Here is an 18,349-nt window from a genome sequence, read left to right on the forward strand (position 1 = left end):
AAAAAGAGAAATCTAAAGAAAAAGTAAATCCCACGTAACTCCACTGCCCAGATAGCCAGTGGTGACACCAGAGGGCTCCCTGCTTCGGCCATCCTTCCCCATCTGGCCAGTGTGTGGGAAGGATGCCACGGGGACAGAACCCTCAGCCAAGCGCAAGAACAGGCATTCGGTGTCCCGGGTTCAACATCGGCTTTATTCAGGTCCGGGGAGCCCAGAGGCTGGCTCAGGTGGCCTGTTTTGCATATTTGGCACATGAGGTCTCCCTACCCGCACCCCCACATATCAGGAACAGGCTTCTGCAGAAAGAACATCAAAACTCATCTTTTGTGTCAAAATGGGGCTGGTCTTCAGGCTGGAAGTCCAGGTTGGGGCTGCCGTCCTCGTTGAGAATCCTCCGGGCTGTGTAGCCCACGATGGGGTACTTGGCTTTGTACACTTTGTTGAAGACGTCGTCCAGGGATTTCAGCTCCTCAGCTGTCAGGCCCGTCTTGGGTGGGGGGTGGGTGTGGAAGCCCAAGCAACATGGGGCAGGGGGTGGGATGAGCCAGTCGTGCCTCACACTGGACCCTCACCACCCCACCCACCTCCCCGCACGCCCCTAACGCCAGCCAAAAAGTATCTCAGCTAATCAACTGACTTTTCAAGAGTGTCTGTGGGTAGGGCGGTGGAGCCAGGGGCAGGCCTGGCCTCATCAGGGCTTGCGGTTTGACTGATGGAGGAATTCAAGACTCCAACCAACACCAGGCCAGGGGCAGGGTGGGGTACACTCTGCGCAGTCTGCACCCACCTCCTTTTAACGGCTCTCTGCCCCCCTCCCAGTACAGATGCATGCGACCTTCCCCGCTCCTTGACTCCTAAATGTTTCTGTAATGCTGTGGTTTAGGAGTTTGACTCATCTGAGCACAGTCGGCGTGAGTGCCAGCCCCTCTGCTAGAATTACTGAGGCCCTGAAATGGCTTTTGCCAATGCTGTTTTCTCCTTCCCAAGAAATATGAACAGAGGGGATACTCTGCTTCTCAACCCTGCTCATGCTCAGTGGCCTGGGGAGTGGGTTATCCAAGACCCAACCAGCAAACCTACAAGAGGCTGGGGGTGCCGGGTGCAGACTGCAAGTGGGATGGGGCTGCCAAGGCAGGCTGGAGCCAAACTGTGAAGATCACTGAGTGTGATCACCAGTTCACAAGAGTTTGGAGACTTGACTCTGTAGGTACTGGGGAGTCATGGAAGGGTCCTGAGTAGGACTGGAATGTCAATATGCTAATTAGGAAGCTTTGCTATTGCCTAGGGGTCAAAAAGGCCATGGCCAAAGGGGTGGGACATTTTAACAGAAGCTCATAATGTGGCTCACAGTGTCATGGGTGAGGTCTGCAGGATCCAAGGACATCTTGGCCACCCCTCTGGTGGAGTCCTTCCCAGTCAAGGCATTATAGGGGGCTCCTCGTCCATAAAACTCTGCAGCGGAGGAGAAGGAAGAAGACATGAGCCTGGATGTGCGTGCGAAATAGGCAGGAGTCTGTACAGGGCAGAGGGACGGGGGCTTCTCAGATCCAATCCAATGCTGAAAAAGCCTCCAAGCCCAAGGAGAGGGGAAGCAGTGAAGATGTGAAGCCCAATAAGCCACCCTTTGCCATTGTCTGGATTCCACTAACTCAGAATATGGAGTTAAGTCACCCACGCTGGACTGAGAGGTGATTTAAAAATACATATATATACAGAATGAAAATAATCTCTTAAAAACATTTAAAATGCAAACAAGAAGAGTGTTCAGTCTTCTTAAATGTTGGTGGAAGCCAAGTCTACTTCCATTCAACACCTTTTGTTTGGTATCAGCTAAACAATGAACCACAACAAAACTACCTCCACAATATCATCTGTCGTCACCACTGGAGAAACCATGGAATGGCATGAATATGTTCCATCATGTTCTATGACCCCAGAGCCTTGCAAAGCAACACATTTCCTCTCACTCCTTCAACCGTGGTAAATTATCAAGTTTGAATTTGATGCCATTAGGCAGTGGGGAGCCATGGAAGGTTCTTGAGCAGGGGCATGGCATTATTAGAAAAACTGTGGTAGTACAACACTGACAAAGACTGTTAACTCAGTCTGAGGGTAAAGGACCTAGCCAGCGTTCCCTCCCTTTCTGCATGCATCCAGTGCCCACTCTGGCTGCAGAGCTCCCCAGAAGTAAAGATTCGTAAAGCCGAGCCACTTACCCTTTCCGGAGGTGACATCAAACACCACTCCTTTCACAGCCATGTAGATGGGCTGGTCCTCCTGGGAAGCAGGGGAGAAACTGTTAGGGGGAGCCCAAGAGCTTTGCTCCTCTAGCCCAAGTTAGTAGCATCTCTTCCCACCACAGGCTGTGCACACGGCAGTGGCTGAAGGTACAAAGCAGCCTGAGCGGGTCCTCAGCAAGCTGGTCACTCTTAGGAGCTTGCCCCTACCTGCCCAATGTCATGTCCACCCAAACTTTGGAAAGGTGATAAAGTATCCTGACAAAGGGCATGGCAATACCATTCTGGGGGAGGGGGGGGAACAACCCAGGGACTGAAGTAACTCTGCACAGATAAAAATTCAAAGGATGTAAAATGATTAATTCTCTAAATCAGCCTAAATTTCCTTTTATCCTTGTCAATGCACCTACATGCAGCAATCAATATAAACGATCAATTTTATTTTATTTTTTAGTAAGATTTATTTATGGGATGGCTGGGTGGCTCAGCGGTTGAGCATCTGCCTTCAGCTCAGGTCGTGATCCTGGGGTCTTGGGATCGAGTCCCGCCTCGGGCTCCCTGCATGGAGCCTGCTTCTCCCTCTGCCTGTGTCTCTGCCCCTCTCTGTGTGTCTCTCATGAATAAATAAACACAATCTTTAAAAAATTTTTATTTACTTGACAGAAAGAGTGTGTGCATAAGCAGGGGGAGGAGCAGAGGGCGAGGGAGAAGCAGGCTCCCCGCTGAGCAGGAGCCCCACTCTGGGCTCCATCCCTGAGCTCAAGGCAGATGCTTAAGTGGCTGAGGCTCCCGGGTGCCCCTAAATGATCAATTTTATATCTTGCCTCTTACAGGCAATATTGCTTCATACAAACATTCCCATGTATTGAAATAACCAAAATGGTTGTCACTGAAACAGCAGTCTCTTATATTAGCCATACTGTGTACCTGTTGGTTTAGCTATTCTTCTATTTTGGGTATTTGTGTTCTTTCCAATTCCTTAAAACTATAAATATATGGAAGGATTATGAATATCTTTCTATAAGCTACTTTATAATTTGGTGAGTTATTCCCTTGCAGCATGGGATATATGGAATTCCTGGACCAAAGTATATGAATGATGTAATCACTTTTGTTAAAAATTTAACCAGTTTTTTCTTCAAAAAACCATTTACAGTGCCAGAAACACACAAGCAATGCTGTTTCCCCAAAGGACTAAGTGAATCTTATACTGTATTTTTTTGCTATATCTGTAGGTATAAAATGTTATCTTTAGATTCCTACCCCCACCCCCCATCCCTGACCAAAGAGAATTACACAAAAACAGCAAGAATTTTCTAGATTCTATCCAGGTGGACTGGGGGCTGGGGCGACTGGCACAGTTCTTGGACAGACAAGCCCAGGTTTCCTTTGTCTTGGCCCCCCTGGAGGTCCAGGGCCACCAACCAGTCGGCTCATAGACTGGGGTAAAGGGGGGCATTGCAGCTGGGGGTTCAAGAATCTCTGGATCTCTAAGAGCACATGGCTTGGTCTTCTCTGGGAGGGGCCTTTAGGCTCTCACCCTCCGTGGAGCTTAAAGCCAAGTGTTTTCATGACCTCATTTAACCAAGAGGAGCTGGGGCTCAGAGAGGTAAGCAACGTGGCCAAGGAAACACATCTCACTGTCACATAACTTTGCAGGCCTCAGTTTCTCTAACCGTTATATACGGTTAACACCCACTGGCCTTGCAGGAACACTGAAGGGAACAGTGTACGTGCACACACGGTAGGCCCAGCACAGGAGCTCAGTAAATGGCTGGTTATTATAGTCCCTATTAGCTCGGACATGTAGTCCCCAGAACTTCTGCTGACTTGGCGGACGCTTGCTCCACTTCAACTAAGAGGTTTTTTTTTTTAATTTTTAAATTATTATTATTTTTAACGATTTTATTTATTCATGAGACACAGAGAGAGAGGTAGAGACACAGGCAGAGGGAGAAGCAGGCTCCCTGCGGGGACCCCGATGTGGAACTCGATCCCAAGACCCCAGGATCATGACCTGAGCCAATGGCAGATGCTCAACCACTGAGCCACCCAGGTGTTCCTTTTAATTCTTGTTGGTTTTTTTTAATGATTTTATTTTTAAGTAATCTCCACACTCAATTTGGGGCTCAAACGCACAACCCCGAGTTCAAGAGTTTCGTGCTCTACATACTGAGCCAGCTAGGCGCCCCAGTAAGAGTTGCTGTAAATGGCCTTTTAAAATCACCAGCCAGCAGCCTGCATTTTTCTTTACGGCCTTTCTTTCACTGTGATTATCTATATCTTGATTTCAGTTGCTTATCAAATGGGGTTATATATCATTTCAATTTAAAACATATATTATAATTTTACCCATGGCATTTTGTCATATTTCTCATTCTGTTGCTTTTCCTTTGATAGGTTATTCCTTTTTTGTGTGCAAAGAGGCATATAAACGTGACATTCACATACGTATAAAATATAAACTCGTGCATCTTATCACTCACACCCTCAATTTCTCCAACAGTTACATTGCTTATCTCCCCATGAAACCATACTTTGAAGGTCTAAGTGCTAAGAGGAAGTCCCTGCAAAGGGGTAGACAGGAATGTTGTTACCGACATTCCACAGAGAGGAATGGCTTTATCAAAACCTCAAGTGTGCTGGGGGTGGGCGTGGGGGTAGTTCCTGGCCTGTGGAGCTGGGTGTCCGTGGGCAGCAGAGCAGCAGGCATGGTTTCCAGGCCCCGGGGGTGGCAACTGAGAAGGTAGAGGGTGAGTAGAAGCCTTGGGAGCATAAATGCAGACCCCGAAACAGAAATGTCCACAGACACGACAGAGGCACACATGCTCATCACCAGCTTCACACCCTGGCCCCCTACCTTCTCATCCACCTGGAAGGATGCTTCGGTTTTTGTCTGCACAGAGGGTCTGCCTTTTTCCAAGAGCCCAAAGGAGTAGTGGTGACTCCAAGCACAAGTGTTCAAGTCAAACAGGCCTGGGTATGAGCCACCACTCATAAGCTGCGATGCCTTGGGCAAATGACTTACCCTCTCTGTGCCTCAGTTTTCTCCTCTGTAACAAGGACGATAATGAAAGTATCCACCAGGCTATTGTCAGGATTAACCAAGGCAAGAGATATGAAGCACGTTGCAGTTTGGGGAAATAAATGTTAGTTCCCTGGATCCTTCTCCAGATTTTGAAAGTTATAAGATCAAAGAGGAATCAGATAACCAAGTGGAAGAAGACTGGAGATCTTCCCAAAGGAAAGATAGAGAGGAAAAAAAAAAAAATGCAATTCCCAAGGGACAAATAAGGCTTCTAGAGGAATTTTAAAACTAAAAGAGCCTTGAAGATAATCTATCCAACACCTTCATGTTACAGCTGCAGCTCTCCAGGCCAGGAAATTAGGAGACCTGCCCAGAGTCACAGAGGGAATTAGAACAGTCTCTGGAACCTAGAGCCTTGGAACCCAAGCTCATTCCAGTCTCTGGCCTGCTCCACCAGAGCGCACACAGCACGAGGACAACACACTTGCCTGGGACCAGGAGGGTGAGGGTGGCCTGGAAAACTCATCCACGAGATTCAGGACCACCAGGTGAGACACGGGGTGGGTCAGAGGCACCCAGGGGGAATCAGGGAACCACCTGCATGAATGAGACCTGGCCTTTCTCTCCTCTGGGTCTTGGGCTCGCCTCACCACCTGGCCTTCCTCCCTGCTTAGAGTCAAGCAGGGCCAGTAGCGTGCCATGGGAACTACATGGAAGGGCATATGAAAGCAGCAGGGCAGAGGAAAGAGGGACTCTCCCACAGCTGGGAGGGAGAGGTCAGGAGCCTGGGTGCAGGCAGGAAGGTGGGCCCCTGAGCCTCAGACCCTGCACCAGGGCCTGGGGACAGAGCCAAAGGGCCTCGCTGGTAAAGAGCGAAACCGCTGCGGATATTTTCTTCTGCAGAAATAATGGGGCCCTCTTAGGATCTGAGGCCGGGTTAGTTTCTGACTACAGTTGGCATCGGTAACCTATTAGTGGATCACGGGATTAATTTAGTGATTTATTAACCAAGTTTTGTGTAATGAAGCAGAAAAAGAAAAGTTTAAAATAGAACAGAAAATAGAAAATGTCGAAGTGCATCACACATAGAAAGAAAAGGCATTGTCTTCTGGAACTTTTGTTGTGTATGTGTGTCTGTGTGTGTACGAGGGGGAGGATGGAGAATGTATTACATAACACAGGCCAAACGTCTACAAGCCATCACTTGATTGTACTATTAGAGATGGTGGTTTCACCTCTTTATTCACCAGCCTCCATCCCACAGCCTTCACTGCCTGTATTATCTTTGTTTGTCTAGAACGATCCTTTTGGAGGAAGTACAGTCTTGCTCTTCACTATCACTAAGTTTTAGAAAAGCAGAAAACAAATGTCACCCTGTCCGCCTCCCCACCTTAGCACAGATTTCCAAGGAGAGCCGGTGCTGAGCACAGACAAATTCTATCTCTGAGGAATAACCATGAAGCCGAGGGGGCCTTGGCAACTCAGGGCCCAGCATCACACTGAAGACACTCCAGAGGCTAAACTACATTTCTGGTCACGCTTGCACTCTGATATGATACCTTCTTCTAGAACCACTATCCCCCTGGAGCAGGTCATTGCCTGAAGCCATGGGGGGGGGGGGGGGGCTCTTGGTAGTTCATTTCCCTTGTACAAGCCAGAGGGAGCAGCGCCTGGTTCACCTCTATAACTCACTTGCTGTGTAACCTTGGGCAAGTTACTTAACCTCCCCTTGCCTCCTTCTCCCCTGAAAAATGAGATAATAGCACCTACCCCATGGACCTGTGGTCATCATTAAATGAATTGGTGCTTTAAAGTGGTTAGGAGGGGATCTATGGGTGGCTCAGCGGTTTAGCGCCTGCCTTTGGCCCAAGGCGCAATCCTGGAGTCCCGGGATCGAGTCCCACATCGGGGTCCCGGCATAGAGCCTGCTTCACCCTCCTCCTGTGTCTCTGCCTCTATCTCTCTATGTCTATCATAAATAAATAAATAAATCTTTAAAAAAAAATAAGGTGGTTAGGATAGAGCATGACAGAGTTAGTGCTATATGAGTTAAATACATACATCTGTGCCAGGCCCAGAAGTCAGGTGGGTGTGGGGGCAGGCGGGGTGACCCTCTCTGCCCTTGATAGCCTCCAATGCAATTAAGGCAGAAAAATACATTTTTCTGATGGTAAAAATCATGTTGCACTAGGAATGTGGAGGATGACATCCCCTCTGAACCAAAGAGAATCCTCAAAGTCACCTCATCTTCCCTATGGAGGTCCCAGGCAGCACCCCAAATCAACTATATTAATATTGCCACAGTAAAGAATGAACATGAATATTCACTCTAAGTATAATATGTAAAGATGATAAGTAGACTCGAGTCAGTTCTGGCAAGGTTCTATCACCAAAGGAGTTAAGATCAGATAGGGTTTTGCTATTAAATGACTTATTAAAAACAAAAACAACTCTTCTGGGGCACCTGGCTACCTCAGTTGGGAGAGCCTGTGACTCTCGATCTTGGGGTTGTAAGTTCAAGCCCCACGTTGGGTGCAGAGATTACTTAAAAATAAAATCTTCAAAGAAAAAGACAAATCCATCTCGTTTCAGAGCTTATTTGATTTTTGAACTGCATAAAATGATTATGGACCTGTTATACTGCCTCTTCCTTATAACTTTAATAATAAGCTAATAAAAATAGCAGCTAAGATTACTGCAGGCCTATCCTACAGTTTGCATATCACCATCTCATTTTTTCTTTTTTAAAATATTTTACTTATTTATTCGCAAGAGACACAGAGAGAGAGGCAAAGACACAGGCAGAAGGAGAAGCCGGCTCCATTCAGGAAGGCTGATGTGGAACTCGATCCGGGCACTCCGGGATCACGCCCTGAGCCAAAGGCAGGCACTAAATCGCTGAGGCACCCAGGAGTCCCTCACTATCTCATTTAATCCTCAATCAACCCCTATATAGAGTAGGAACTCTTATGATAGCCATTATGATGGTCAATTTGATGTGCCAACTCTGAGCAACTACAGTATCTGGGTGTTGCTATGAAGATACTCTGTAGTCTACAATCAGTTGACTTTACACAACGGAGATTATCTTGAATAATCTTGGGTGGCCCAACTGCATCAGTTGAAAGGCCTTAAGAACAGAATTGAGGTTTCCCTGTAGAAGATGAAGAAATCCCATCAGTGGGCTGGGGCATCAGCTACTGCCCAGGGGTTTCTGGCCTGCTCAAAGGATTTCAGACTTGTCTGGCCAGCACCCATGATTAGATAAGCCAATTCCTTGCAATAAAGCAAATATAGGTTCTATTTCTGGTGGACTTCTGACTAATAAAAGCATCTTATAGATGTGGGGAAAAATGAGATGCCAAGAGCTTCAGTAATTTGCCCAAAGTCACATGGTCGAACAGGGACTCATAGCCCGGCATGATCCAAATGTGTAAGGCTCTAACAAGGATACCGTATCATGTATTATATAGACAGTCACACTTCTGAGAGTGAAGGGGGGTGCTATTAGTAATTCTTCCCAGGCAACAGGCATAAACCAGAACCATCTAGGGTGGATCAGAGCACAGCACGCTCTACTCAGCTGCACTCAACTCTCCTACCTGACTCTTCCTCTCTCTGCCTATAGACACCCAAAACAATTCTCTCCTTAACTTGTTTCCATCTCAAGTTTCCCTTTCCCCTTCCCTTAGTTAAGTATCAATCAATAATGTCAGCATAAAAAAGCCAAAAATCTTTTCTCCATCCTCACCCCGCAGTCCCTGGAGCTGTTGCGGCAAGTATCCTCGACCCTGAACTCTCTCTTCTCTTGGGTTCTGTGTGTGTGTGTGTGGGGGGGGGGTCCTCCAAGTTCGCCCCCATGTTTGAAGATTTACTAGAAGGACTCACAGAACTCGCATCCGGTTGTACTTCCAGCTCAGATTTATTACACCCCTAGAGAAGGATACAGAGCCAGATCATAAAAGGACACGAGCAGAGTCTAAAAGAATCCATGGGCGGATTTCCTTATGCTCGGTCTTTCCCAGGAGGGGTCACACACAGCACACTCTTCCACCAGCAACACAACACAGCAACACGTGTGCGATGTTTCCACCCAGGGAAACCCATTAGAGACTCAGAGCCCAAGGTTTTTACTGGCAGCTGGCCACGTAGGCCCTCTCTGCTTAGCAGTGTTCAACATAAATACACTGTATAAAGAGCCCAGATTGAGCCAGCCTCCTCCATTAGGGAAGTGTGGAACACCCTGGAATTCCAGACATCAGCCAACAGCCGCTCTTGCCAGCAGGCCCTTCTAAGGAGAGTAGGCCTGTTAACTCCTTTCCTTGGATCCTGTATTATCTGCTTCCCTGCTGCCCTGAGAGATGTGTCCCTTAACGTCTAGTCACATCCCTGTCTCCCTCCCTCTATGTTCTCTTCCACTCAGGCTTCTAAACAACATCTCTTTACAGAGATACTCAAACCAGCCATCCCTGCCTAAGAGCCAAGTTTCTGACCGCACCCCCCCCTTGGGAACCCCTCCCCCCTTGCGAACCCAGTCTATCCAAGGGCTAGCCAACTTACGGTTAGGGAGCCCAGGCTGGAGGGTTTTAACAAGACAACACTGGGCCTCTTCGTCGTTCTACCACTAATTGGTGGCATGCCTCAGTTTCCTCGTGTGTGATTTCCCCACCAAACTGCTCCCCTCTCTTCCCACATCAGCCCGCTATGGCCCTGCCCCCCGTGCAGCATCTCATTCCCGCTCTTCTTGGGCATCACACGGACCCCAGCAGCCCAAACGGACGCGGGGTGAGGAGTTTCCTGGACACCCCCAGACTACTGACCGATGTGGGGGTGCTGGGGGGAGGGGCATGGCTGTCTCTGCCTCCAACCTCCTCTCCCCCACCCCCACCTCCATCCCCACCCCCAGCTCCAGCTCAGCCAAGAGCACAGGCACTAGAAGTGGGTTTGAGGAGTCCCGGCAGGAAGCCGGATCGCCCCTGGGCCTGCCCCACTTCCCACTTCCCTCTCTCCCGCCCTCACCCCCATTTAAGACCCCTGAGGGTCCGAGGTTCCCGGGCGGACCCCCGCCCAACGCCGGGGGGGGGGGGGAGGGGCAGTTCGCCGGGGGAGGGGGCCGCGCGGGCGGGGTGTGCGGGCTCGCGGCCGGGGCCAGGGCTCCCGGAGGCCCTGGGCGGCCTTCGGCCGGGAGAGAGGAGGCCCGCAGGACCGGCGCCCAGCTCGGGCCCGCGCCTCCCGCGAGGCCTCCCGCCGCCTCACCTCCTCCCCGCCGTAGCGGGCCAGCTCCTCCTCCGTGAAGAGCCGCACCGGGGGCCCCTGCTCGGCGGGGCGCGGCGCCTGCCCGGCTCGAACTGCGGGCAGCCCCGGGGCCAGCGCCAGGAGCAGGGCCAGCGCCGCCAGCCGCCGCCACCGCCACCGCCGCGGGGGCGCGGGGCCCGCCATGGTGCGCGCGGAGCCGGGCCGGGTGGCCGGGGGGGCGGGGCCGCCGGGGGCGGGGCTGCCGGGGGGCGGGGCCCGTGTGGCCTGGGGGCGGGGCTACCTGGAGCGGGGCCCTCGGCGTGGGCGGGCCGGGGGCGTGGTCTTATGGGGGCGTGGTCTTATGGGGGCGGGGCCCGCGGGGCAGGGAGGCGGGGCCGGTGCCCACCAGCCCCGCCGCCCCGCCGCCCCGGAACCTCGGGACCTCGGGACCTCGGGACCGCGCCCTCGGGGCCGCGCCGCTGGAGGCGGGGAGCCTGGTTTCTCCTGCCCGGGGTTTCTGACTCCCCAGTCACGGGCTGGAAGCTGTGCCAGAGAGCGACCTATATGTTACAGTAGCTCCTGAGCAGGTGACACGCGGGCGACACAGCCCCACCTGGGAAGATCTATGTATAAACCCAGTGATGGAACAGAGGACTAGCTGAGGACAAAACACATGGACAAGTCCTTGAAACAGGGAGAGGGACATTCCTCTACAGACTCAACTGCCTCGATGTTCATACTTTGCTAAGGGCAGAAGGCAATCTTAGCCCGACCCCAGGATCCTGTAAGTCTACTTTAACATGTAAAAATTCCTTTAGAAATGTCCTTTATCTCTAAATCCCCAGGATACGTGCTGGCAATCATCCCCCCAGCACATGGCCCACCAATACACATCTGAAGAGTCTCATGATTCCGGTTTTATAAGATGGTAATAAGTGACCTTTTCCCAACAATAGCTAGGCCCCTCAAGGTCCTGGAAACCTTGCTTCCAAAACTCCTTAGAGAGTAAGCTATCCCCAGACCCCTCCCAACTCCCAGGTCTACAATCAGCCAGGCTCACAGGCCCGGGGCAGCAGCTCTTCCTGCCCACGGGTCCTAAACTGTGCTTTAATAAAACCACCATTTTGCACCAAAGACATCTCAAAATTTCTTTCCTGGTCATCGGCTCCGTACTTCACTAATTATATTCCAAAACTTCATCACCCAAGACCCCAGCTTTATTCATTCCCTCTTACTTCTGGGGCGCACCTGGTTGGCTCAGTCGTAGAACATGAGACTCTTGATGGGGGGTGGGGTGTATGTAAGTTCCATCCCACACTGAGTGTAGAGTTTACTTAAAAGTCTTTTTAAAAATTCCCTTTTACTTCTGGCTGATTTCTTTTCTTTCCCAGTTGTGTCCCCAATGGGATTTTTGCAAAGGGTAGGGCATGGCGCAGAACTGCACTGAAGCTATAATAGCTAATATTTGTGCAAAGATTCCTTCATTCATTTATTCAGCAAATACTTTTTTTTTTAAGATTTTATTTATTTATGAGAGACACACACAGAGAGAGGGAGAGAGGCAGAGACACAGGCAGCGGGAGAAGCAGGCTCCATGCTGGGTTATAGTGGCTTGCACCAGAGTGCTGGCAAGGGAAGTAGTGAGCAGCAGATGTGTTTTGAAGCTGTGGCTGGCAGGATTTGCTGACAAATGAGAGGAGACATGGGGTCAGAGAGACAGAGCAGAGTCAAGGATGACCCAGAGGGTTTTGGCCTTGGCAACCACAAGGGTGGAGTTACTGAGATAAGGAGAGATGGTGAGAAGAGGAGGTTTGGGAGGAGAAGCTCAAGATCAGCCTTGTTCAGTATGAGAACACGTAGATATTGAAATAGAAGTTTCAAATTGACAGGTGGCTATATGAGTCTGGATTTGAAGGAAGAGTTCCAGGCTAGAGATAAAAATCATGGGATCATTAGCATGTAGGTTGTATTTAAAGCCACAGAATGGATGAGCTCATCAAAGACATGCAGGTAGATAGGAAGGTGGAAAGGACCAAGGACTGAGTTCTTGGGCCCTGGCCAACATTTTGTGGGTGGGAGAACTGGCAAAGAAGGACTTACCATGTGCCAAGCATTGGCTCAGCATTTTGACAAGTATTAACTCATTTAATCTTTGATTTAACTCCATGAAGCACTAGTATTATCACTCATTTTTATAGATAATGAAACTAAAATGCAGAGATCTTAAATACAGTGCAAAGATCGCAGATAGGTGAAAGAGCCAAGAATTAAGCCCAGGCCCCCTTCCAGCATCTTCCCTTAACCATTAGGCTACACCTTCCCTCAATGACTACCAAATTTTCATACATTTACTTATTTACAGAATGAGATTCTAGTACAGAGCGACCTGAACAGAATCTATCACAAACCCTCTGAATCTTAATTTCCATATTAGTAACATACCAACCTGCCTCCTTGATGGAATTGTGCTGAAACCAAAAATGATAATGGATGTGAAAGTCCGTGTAAGCTGCAGCGTGCAGAATCTATGTTACACTGTGTCACAGGATCTTCAGGTAAGAAGAGGCCCTTCTAAGCCCTTGAATAGAATATCATCCCCTTCCTGATGCATCATGCTCCTTAATAATGTCCCTGCCATATAGTGTGCTGCTTCTTTGCTTGAGCCCTTTCTCTCTACAGTTCTATTTGTTAGTAATTTCTTTGAGCCAGAAGATACTCCGTATAATTTCTACTGATCAGATCTAGCTTCCCCTCTCTGGGATACTGAGTATAAGTCTAGGATTTAATAGCATGCTCATATATGCCCTTGGATTTTTCTAGGCATTCCTCTGATTGCCCTTTCCTACTTGAACCCAGATTCGTCTTCCCAAATGAATCAGTCACCTGCAAAGAGAATACAGAATGTTCTAAGAGAAACAGAATGATTTGTTTTTTTAAAAATATTTTATTTATATATTTATTGAGAGAGAGAGAGAGAGCATGAGCTGGGAAGAGAGGGAAGAATCAGGCTCCCTGTGAGCAGGGAGCCGATGTGGGGCTTGATCCCAGGACCCTAGGATCACGACCTGAATTGGAGTCAGACGCTTAACTGACTGAGCCACCCAGATGTCCCAAACAGAATGATTTTTAATCAGACAGTTGGTTGCACAGGGGCTGAAAGAGGCTGAGAAGAATCCCTGAGGTAACCAGAAGATTAGAAACAGCAGGAAAGTTAACATCATCCTACCCTTAGAAGGGAGAGGGTGGTAGTATTAGAGTCTGGGGACCTGGGTCACCAGCTAGAACCACAAAAAGCCTTTGCATCAGGGGCTGGAGCCATGGAAGGGAAACTTCTAGAAACAGGGAGCCAGGAAAAGAAGAACCCTGGCTTCTCTCTTGTCCTGACCCCCTCCAATCTCCGAGCAATGCTTCCTCTTAACTAAATTCAGTGGAAACCCAGCCAAGGGCCAGTCTCTGCCCTCTGTGAAAAATGCGTTTTCATCGGTAAGCAGCAGTTGAATAGTTAAACCCACCTTGGTTGGGAGACGCATCATTGTGATCTCTGCTTCTGCTGTAACAGGGCATTCTCCCTGTGTGTCCATCTTCCTATCATCTTCCATCTTTATGTAAAGACCTGAGTCATAACAGATGAAGGGATCACCTTACTTTGTATGATCTCATTGTATCTAGCATGTCTACAACAATCTATTTCCAAATGAGGTCACATTCTGAGATACCAAGGGTTAGGACTTCAACATATCTTTTTGAAGAACACAATTCAACCCATAACAAGAATCTTTGGGATACAGATGGTAATTCAAACCATGAGACTAGAGAGGAGCCCATTTCACTCTCCCCTAGGCAGTGAGTGGAAGGGAGATCAGAGCCCTAGCTTGGGAATGCCATCTTGGAGAATTGAGTGGATGGGGAGAGACAGCAAAGGAGCCTGGAGAGAGAGCAGTGAGTGAGACAGGAGGCAAAATGGGAGCATCTGGGGTCCTGGAAGCCAGAGGAGGAAAGGAGACAGGGAGCTGAGGAGCGGCTGAGGCCAATGCCGCTGGCAGACCAAGAAAGAGGTTAAAAAAACAAATGAACAAAGAAAAAGCAGAATCAGACCTATAAATACAGAGAACAAACTGATGATTGCTAGAGGGGATGGACAAAATGGGGGAAGGGGAGTGAGAGATGTGGTTATGGAACTTATGAGCCACTGGAATAAAAGGCACAGTATAGGGAATATAATCAATGATATTATAATAGCATTGTATGGTGACAGATGGTAGCTCCACTTGTGAGCACAGCACAACCTATAAACTTGTTGAATCACTCTGTTGTGCAGCTCAAAATAATGTAACATTGTGTTACAACTATACTAAAAAAAAATTAGAAAAGAGGAGGATAGGGAGATGGACATCTGATTTGACAACTCTGAGGTCATTTGTGACCTTGACAAGCATATCTCTGTGGAGTGGAGAGGATGAAAGCCTGATCGATGCGTATGTGCTCATAAAAGAAAGGGAGGAAAGGATTTAGGAAAAGCTAATACAGAAAATTCTATTTATGTGTTCATGGTTTCTCCATTCTGGCATGGAAGAGCCAGAAGGACAAAGACCTGAGAGTATTCCATTTGTTTCTCTATCCCAGTGCCCAGTGCTGTATTTGTAAAACCATGTTAAATGTTGTTGCACCAGTATCTCCTTCAAAGGTGGGACTCTGTACTTTCCTAGTTTGGCCACAGCAACAAAGAGTAGAAAGGAATGATAGGGCTGAAGTAGATTTTTCCGGTTCCTTCCAGCTCTAAAAATCTATGATTATGTGACCCATTCTATCAACCAAACTGTATTAATATGGCTAGGAATTTGATGAGTTGCTTGTTGTCATTTGTATTTACAAACAACAGTTAGATGGCTGGAATAAGTGTTCCATTCATAAATTGAACACTGTTGAGCACCTTCAATATGTTAGGGGCTATAAATATATACACAGTCCCATTAAAGATGCAAGACCTAGGAACCCAGGATGGGGAGGGTGGTCAGAAGAGGGGAGGGAGGCCTCCCACTATTAATGATCTGGAGGTCCAGGGGGCTTTGATGTGGTTGGTGCTACTGTGGTTGCCGCTGAGGAGGGAAGGGGCCCCAAGTGGCCTGCATGCAGGGCGTTGCAGAGCTGCAGCTGCCAGAACACAGAGTAGCATTCACCAAAGCATAAGCGACCTCTATTTGCCTCACCACTAATCAGCCCGGGGTGGCCACACAGAATAGCCCTTCAGGCAGTGGGAGGACTGGAAGATGCCATCCTCAGATCTACTGGGCTACAAGGCAAACACCATATTCTCCACCATGTTCAGGACAGAAGGCTTCTGCTGCAGGGAACAGCGCTTTGGGGTTTTGTTGCATGATCTGTTTAGGCTCATTAAGGCCCTGTGAGCAGGGCACCGTTTAGGCAAAGAGAGGAGGGTACTACAAGACCTGCCGTAGGGATCCCTGGGTGGTGCAGCGGTTTGGCGCCTGCCTTTGGCCCGGGGCGTGATCCTGGAGACCCGGAATCGAATCCCACAGGAATCGAATCCCACATCAGGCTCCCGGTGCGCGGAGCCTGCTTCTCCCTCTGCCTGTGTCTCTGCCTCTCTCTCTCTCTGTGACTATCATAAATAAATAAATAAAGCAGTGCTCTTAAAAGAAAAAAAAAAAAGATTAAAAAAAAAAAAAAAAAAAAAAGACCTGCGGTAGAGAGGCTGGGGGCCTGGCCAAGAACAGAGGGATCCTGACTCCAAGTGTCTGCCCTAGGAATAATGAAAAGCACTTGGATCCTGTAGAGTCCATTCCTGGATTAAATAACCTTCACTTCAAAACAAAAACAAAAACAAAAACAACCACCACCAAAACTTCATTGCTGCCCTTCCCAAATCCTTTCTGAAACGAGGTTCCTCAGTTTCCCCATCTGTAAAACAGGGAGAAAGATGTCCGGCTCACACAGTTCCTTGCAGGATCGAGGGAATAATATGAGTGAAAGTGCTTTGTAAGATAAAAAGTGCCCTGCACACATTTATTAGTGGTTATAAACCACCAGGCTGCCTCTTGCAGTTATAGATTAGGCTCTCCCACATATCTGACTTGACCTCTTTATTGCACTTCCACTCATTTCCTCCGTCCCTCCTCCTCCAACAAACAGAGGAAGTGAGAGATGGAGAGAGAGCACGTGCCTTCTAGAATACCCTCGGCTTAAACGCGGCTCAGGCTGTGCCGCTCCGGGGTGGCCGAGAGGCGCCTCTCGCCCAGAACTACATTTCCCGGCGTCCTTCGCGGCTCCAGCGGGAGCGAGGCGCAGGCGCGGAGGGCCGCCCCGCCTGGTCTCCGGGCCGCACCTCCGAACCGGTTTCGCCTCGCGGAGCCGGCAGCTCGGGAGGCTGCGGTCGCGGTGCTCGCCCCGCGGCTTCTCCCGGGCCGCAGCGGTGTCGGGGGTGCCTCGGCTCGGGTCAGTGCCATGATCCGGCAGGAGCTTTCCACATCCTACCAGGAGGTACGAGGCAATGGGGCGGCGAAGCAAAGTTTGTCGTGGGGCTCGGGAGCCGGGTCCCGGGGGCGGGGCGGGGGGGTCGCGGCGGGTCGAGCGCGCTCTCCGAGGAGTGCGGGGGGGGGGGGGGGTCCCCGCGTGCGGAGGAGCCGCGGAGCGGGAAGGAGGCGGGACGCCGAGCCTCCCCCGGATGCCGCGGGCGCGGGATGGAGCCGGGCCCCGGAGCCGCGACCCGTAACCGGCAGGTGAATGATTAAAGCGGCGTCGGGCCCGGGCTGCCCGGGCTGCGGCGCGCCGGCCTTGACCTCGGCTGTGCTTTGCAACAAGTGGAGGCACCGGCGCCCCGCTCCCGGCTGCAGCGGACGTGCCGGGGTATCAGCCCCTCTGCTAGCCCAGGGCCTCGCGGCCCCTTGCAGGTGTACGTGCCGGGAATAAGCAGGGCTTGTTCGGGGGCCGCGCGACTTTGGAAAGGTGCCTTCGCCCCCGCCACCCAGGGGCTCCGCGCTGTGCTCGGGTTTTCTCACCAGCCCTCAACCGCCTCCTCCCAGTACTTTTACTATCACTTTTCCAGCTCTTTGTCTCTTTCTTGTTGGTCCTGAGCTACGGGTTCCAGCTTTCCCGCCGACCTCCTGGCTCCCTGGAACTAGTGACCTGCTCTCCACCTCTTGTCTGGCCTTACACCCTGGTCATCTCTGGTGATCATCTTCCCCCGTGGCCCGCGCGGTGGTCCCCTCACTTGCAAGTTGGGTCAGTTCCACATCTTCGGCCCTCAGGTTTGTGTCCTTATGTCTGCTCCGGCCACCTGAGAGATGCTGTGTGTTACCACCTCTCCCTTTGGTGTCTTCCATGCTGTGCAGGTTTGTTTTGAGGCCCTGCCATGATCCTACCACATCCCTTTTAATAGACCCCTGATGCTGGCCTTGCCTTGATCTACCCGCAACAGTCCAGACTTCTTTTTTCTTTTCTTTTCTTTTATTTATTTATTAATGAGAGACAGAGAGAGAGAGAGTGAAAGAGAGGCAGAGACACAGGCAGAGGGAGAAGCAGGCTCCATGCAGGGAGCCCGACGTGGGACTCAATCCCGGGTCTCCAGGATCATGCCCTGGGCCGAAGGCAGGTGCTAAACCACTGAGCCACCCAGGCTGCCCCAACAGTCCAGACTTCTTAGCAGCTTTCAAAGCTGCACAGCTCAGAGCTGTATGTTGGATTATCTTCTCACCCACCTATATTCAAACCATGCTGGAAACTCACCGTTTACCAACGTGCACCTGCTTTCCTGTCCCTTTTTCCCCTTTCTCACACCATTTCTTTAACTTGCTCTCAAACTCCATTGGTTAAAATCCCTGCCCTCCCCCCT

The 18,349-nt window shown here is 50.0% G+C and overlaps 2 protein-coding genes across 4 annotated transcripts in view; one reads left to right on the forward strand and one right to left on the reverse strand.

The window, feature by feature from the left end:
- Positions 1 to 172: 172 nt before the first annotated feature.
- Positions 173 to 10,738, reverse strand: NENF (neudesin neurotrophic factor). The gene is made up of 4 exons (XM_072733316.1): positions 10,522 to 10,738; positions 2,217 to 2,277; positions 1,349 to 1,452; positions 173 to 487 (listed from the first exon to the last, which is right to left on the reverse strand). Exons 1-4 carry the CDS (start codon positions 10,702 to 10,704, stop codon positions 311 to 313), a joined length of 525 nt encoding a protein of 174 aa, XP_072589417.1. The 5' UTR covers positions 10,705 to 10,738; the 3' UTR covers positions 173 to 310.
- A 6,056-nt stretch (positions 10,739 to 16,794) lies between these two features.
- The window catches only part of PACC1 (proton activated chloride channel 1), a 37,888-nt gene continuing 36,333 nt past the window's right edge, over positions 16,795 to 18,349 (forward strand). Inside the window, exon 1 of one of the 3 annotated variants that reach the window (XM_026001078.2) lies at positions 16,795 to 16,998. In XM_026001078.2, coding sequence (XP_025856863.1) covers positions 16,963 to 16,998 — 36 coding nt within the window. In that variant the 5' untranslated portion in view covers positions 16,795 to 16,962. Of the gene's footprint in view, positions 16,999 to 17,563; positions 17,766 to 18,349 lie in introns of those variants that run through there. The other 2 variants (XM_072733319.1, XM_072733317.1) reach the window with 2 other exon arrangements.

The sequence above is a fragment of the Vulpes vulpes genome, chromosome 13 (genome assembly GCF_048418805.1).
Source record: "Vulpes vulpes isolate BD-2025 chromosome 13, VulVul3, whole genome shotgun sequence".
In the NCBI taxonomy this organism is placed as follows: domain Eukaryota; kingdom Metazoa; phylum Chordata; class Mammalia; order Carnivora; family Canidae; genus Vulpes; species Vulpes vulpes.

Coding starts and splice junctions, on each gene's coding strand:
- NENF (XM_072733316.1), bottom strand. CDS start 10,704: ATGGCGGGCCCCGCGCCCCCGCGGCGGTGGCGGTGGCGGCGGCTGGCG. Junction 2,278..10,521: donor CCCGCTACGGCGGGGAGGAG/GTGAGGCGGCGG, acceptor CCTGCTTCCCAG/GAGGACCAGCCCATCTACAT. Junction 488..1,348: donor CAGACCTCACCCATGACACT/GTGAGCCACATT, acceptor CCCCCACCCAAG/ACGGGCCTGACAGCTGAGGA.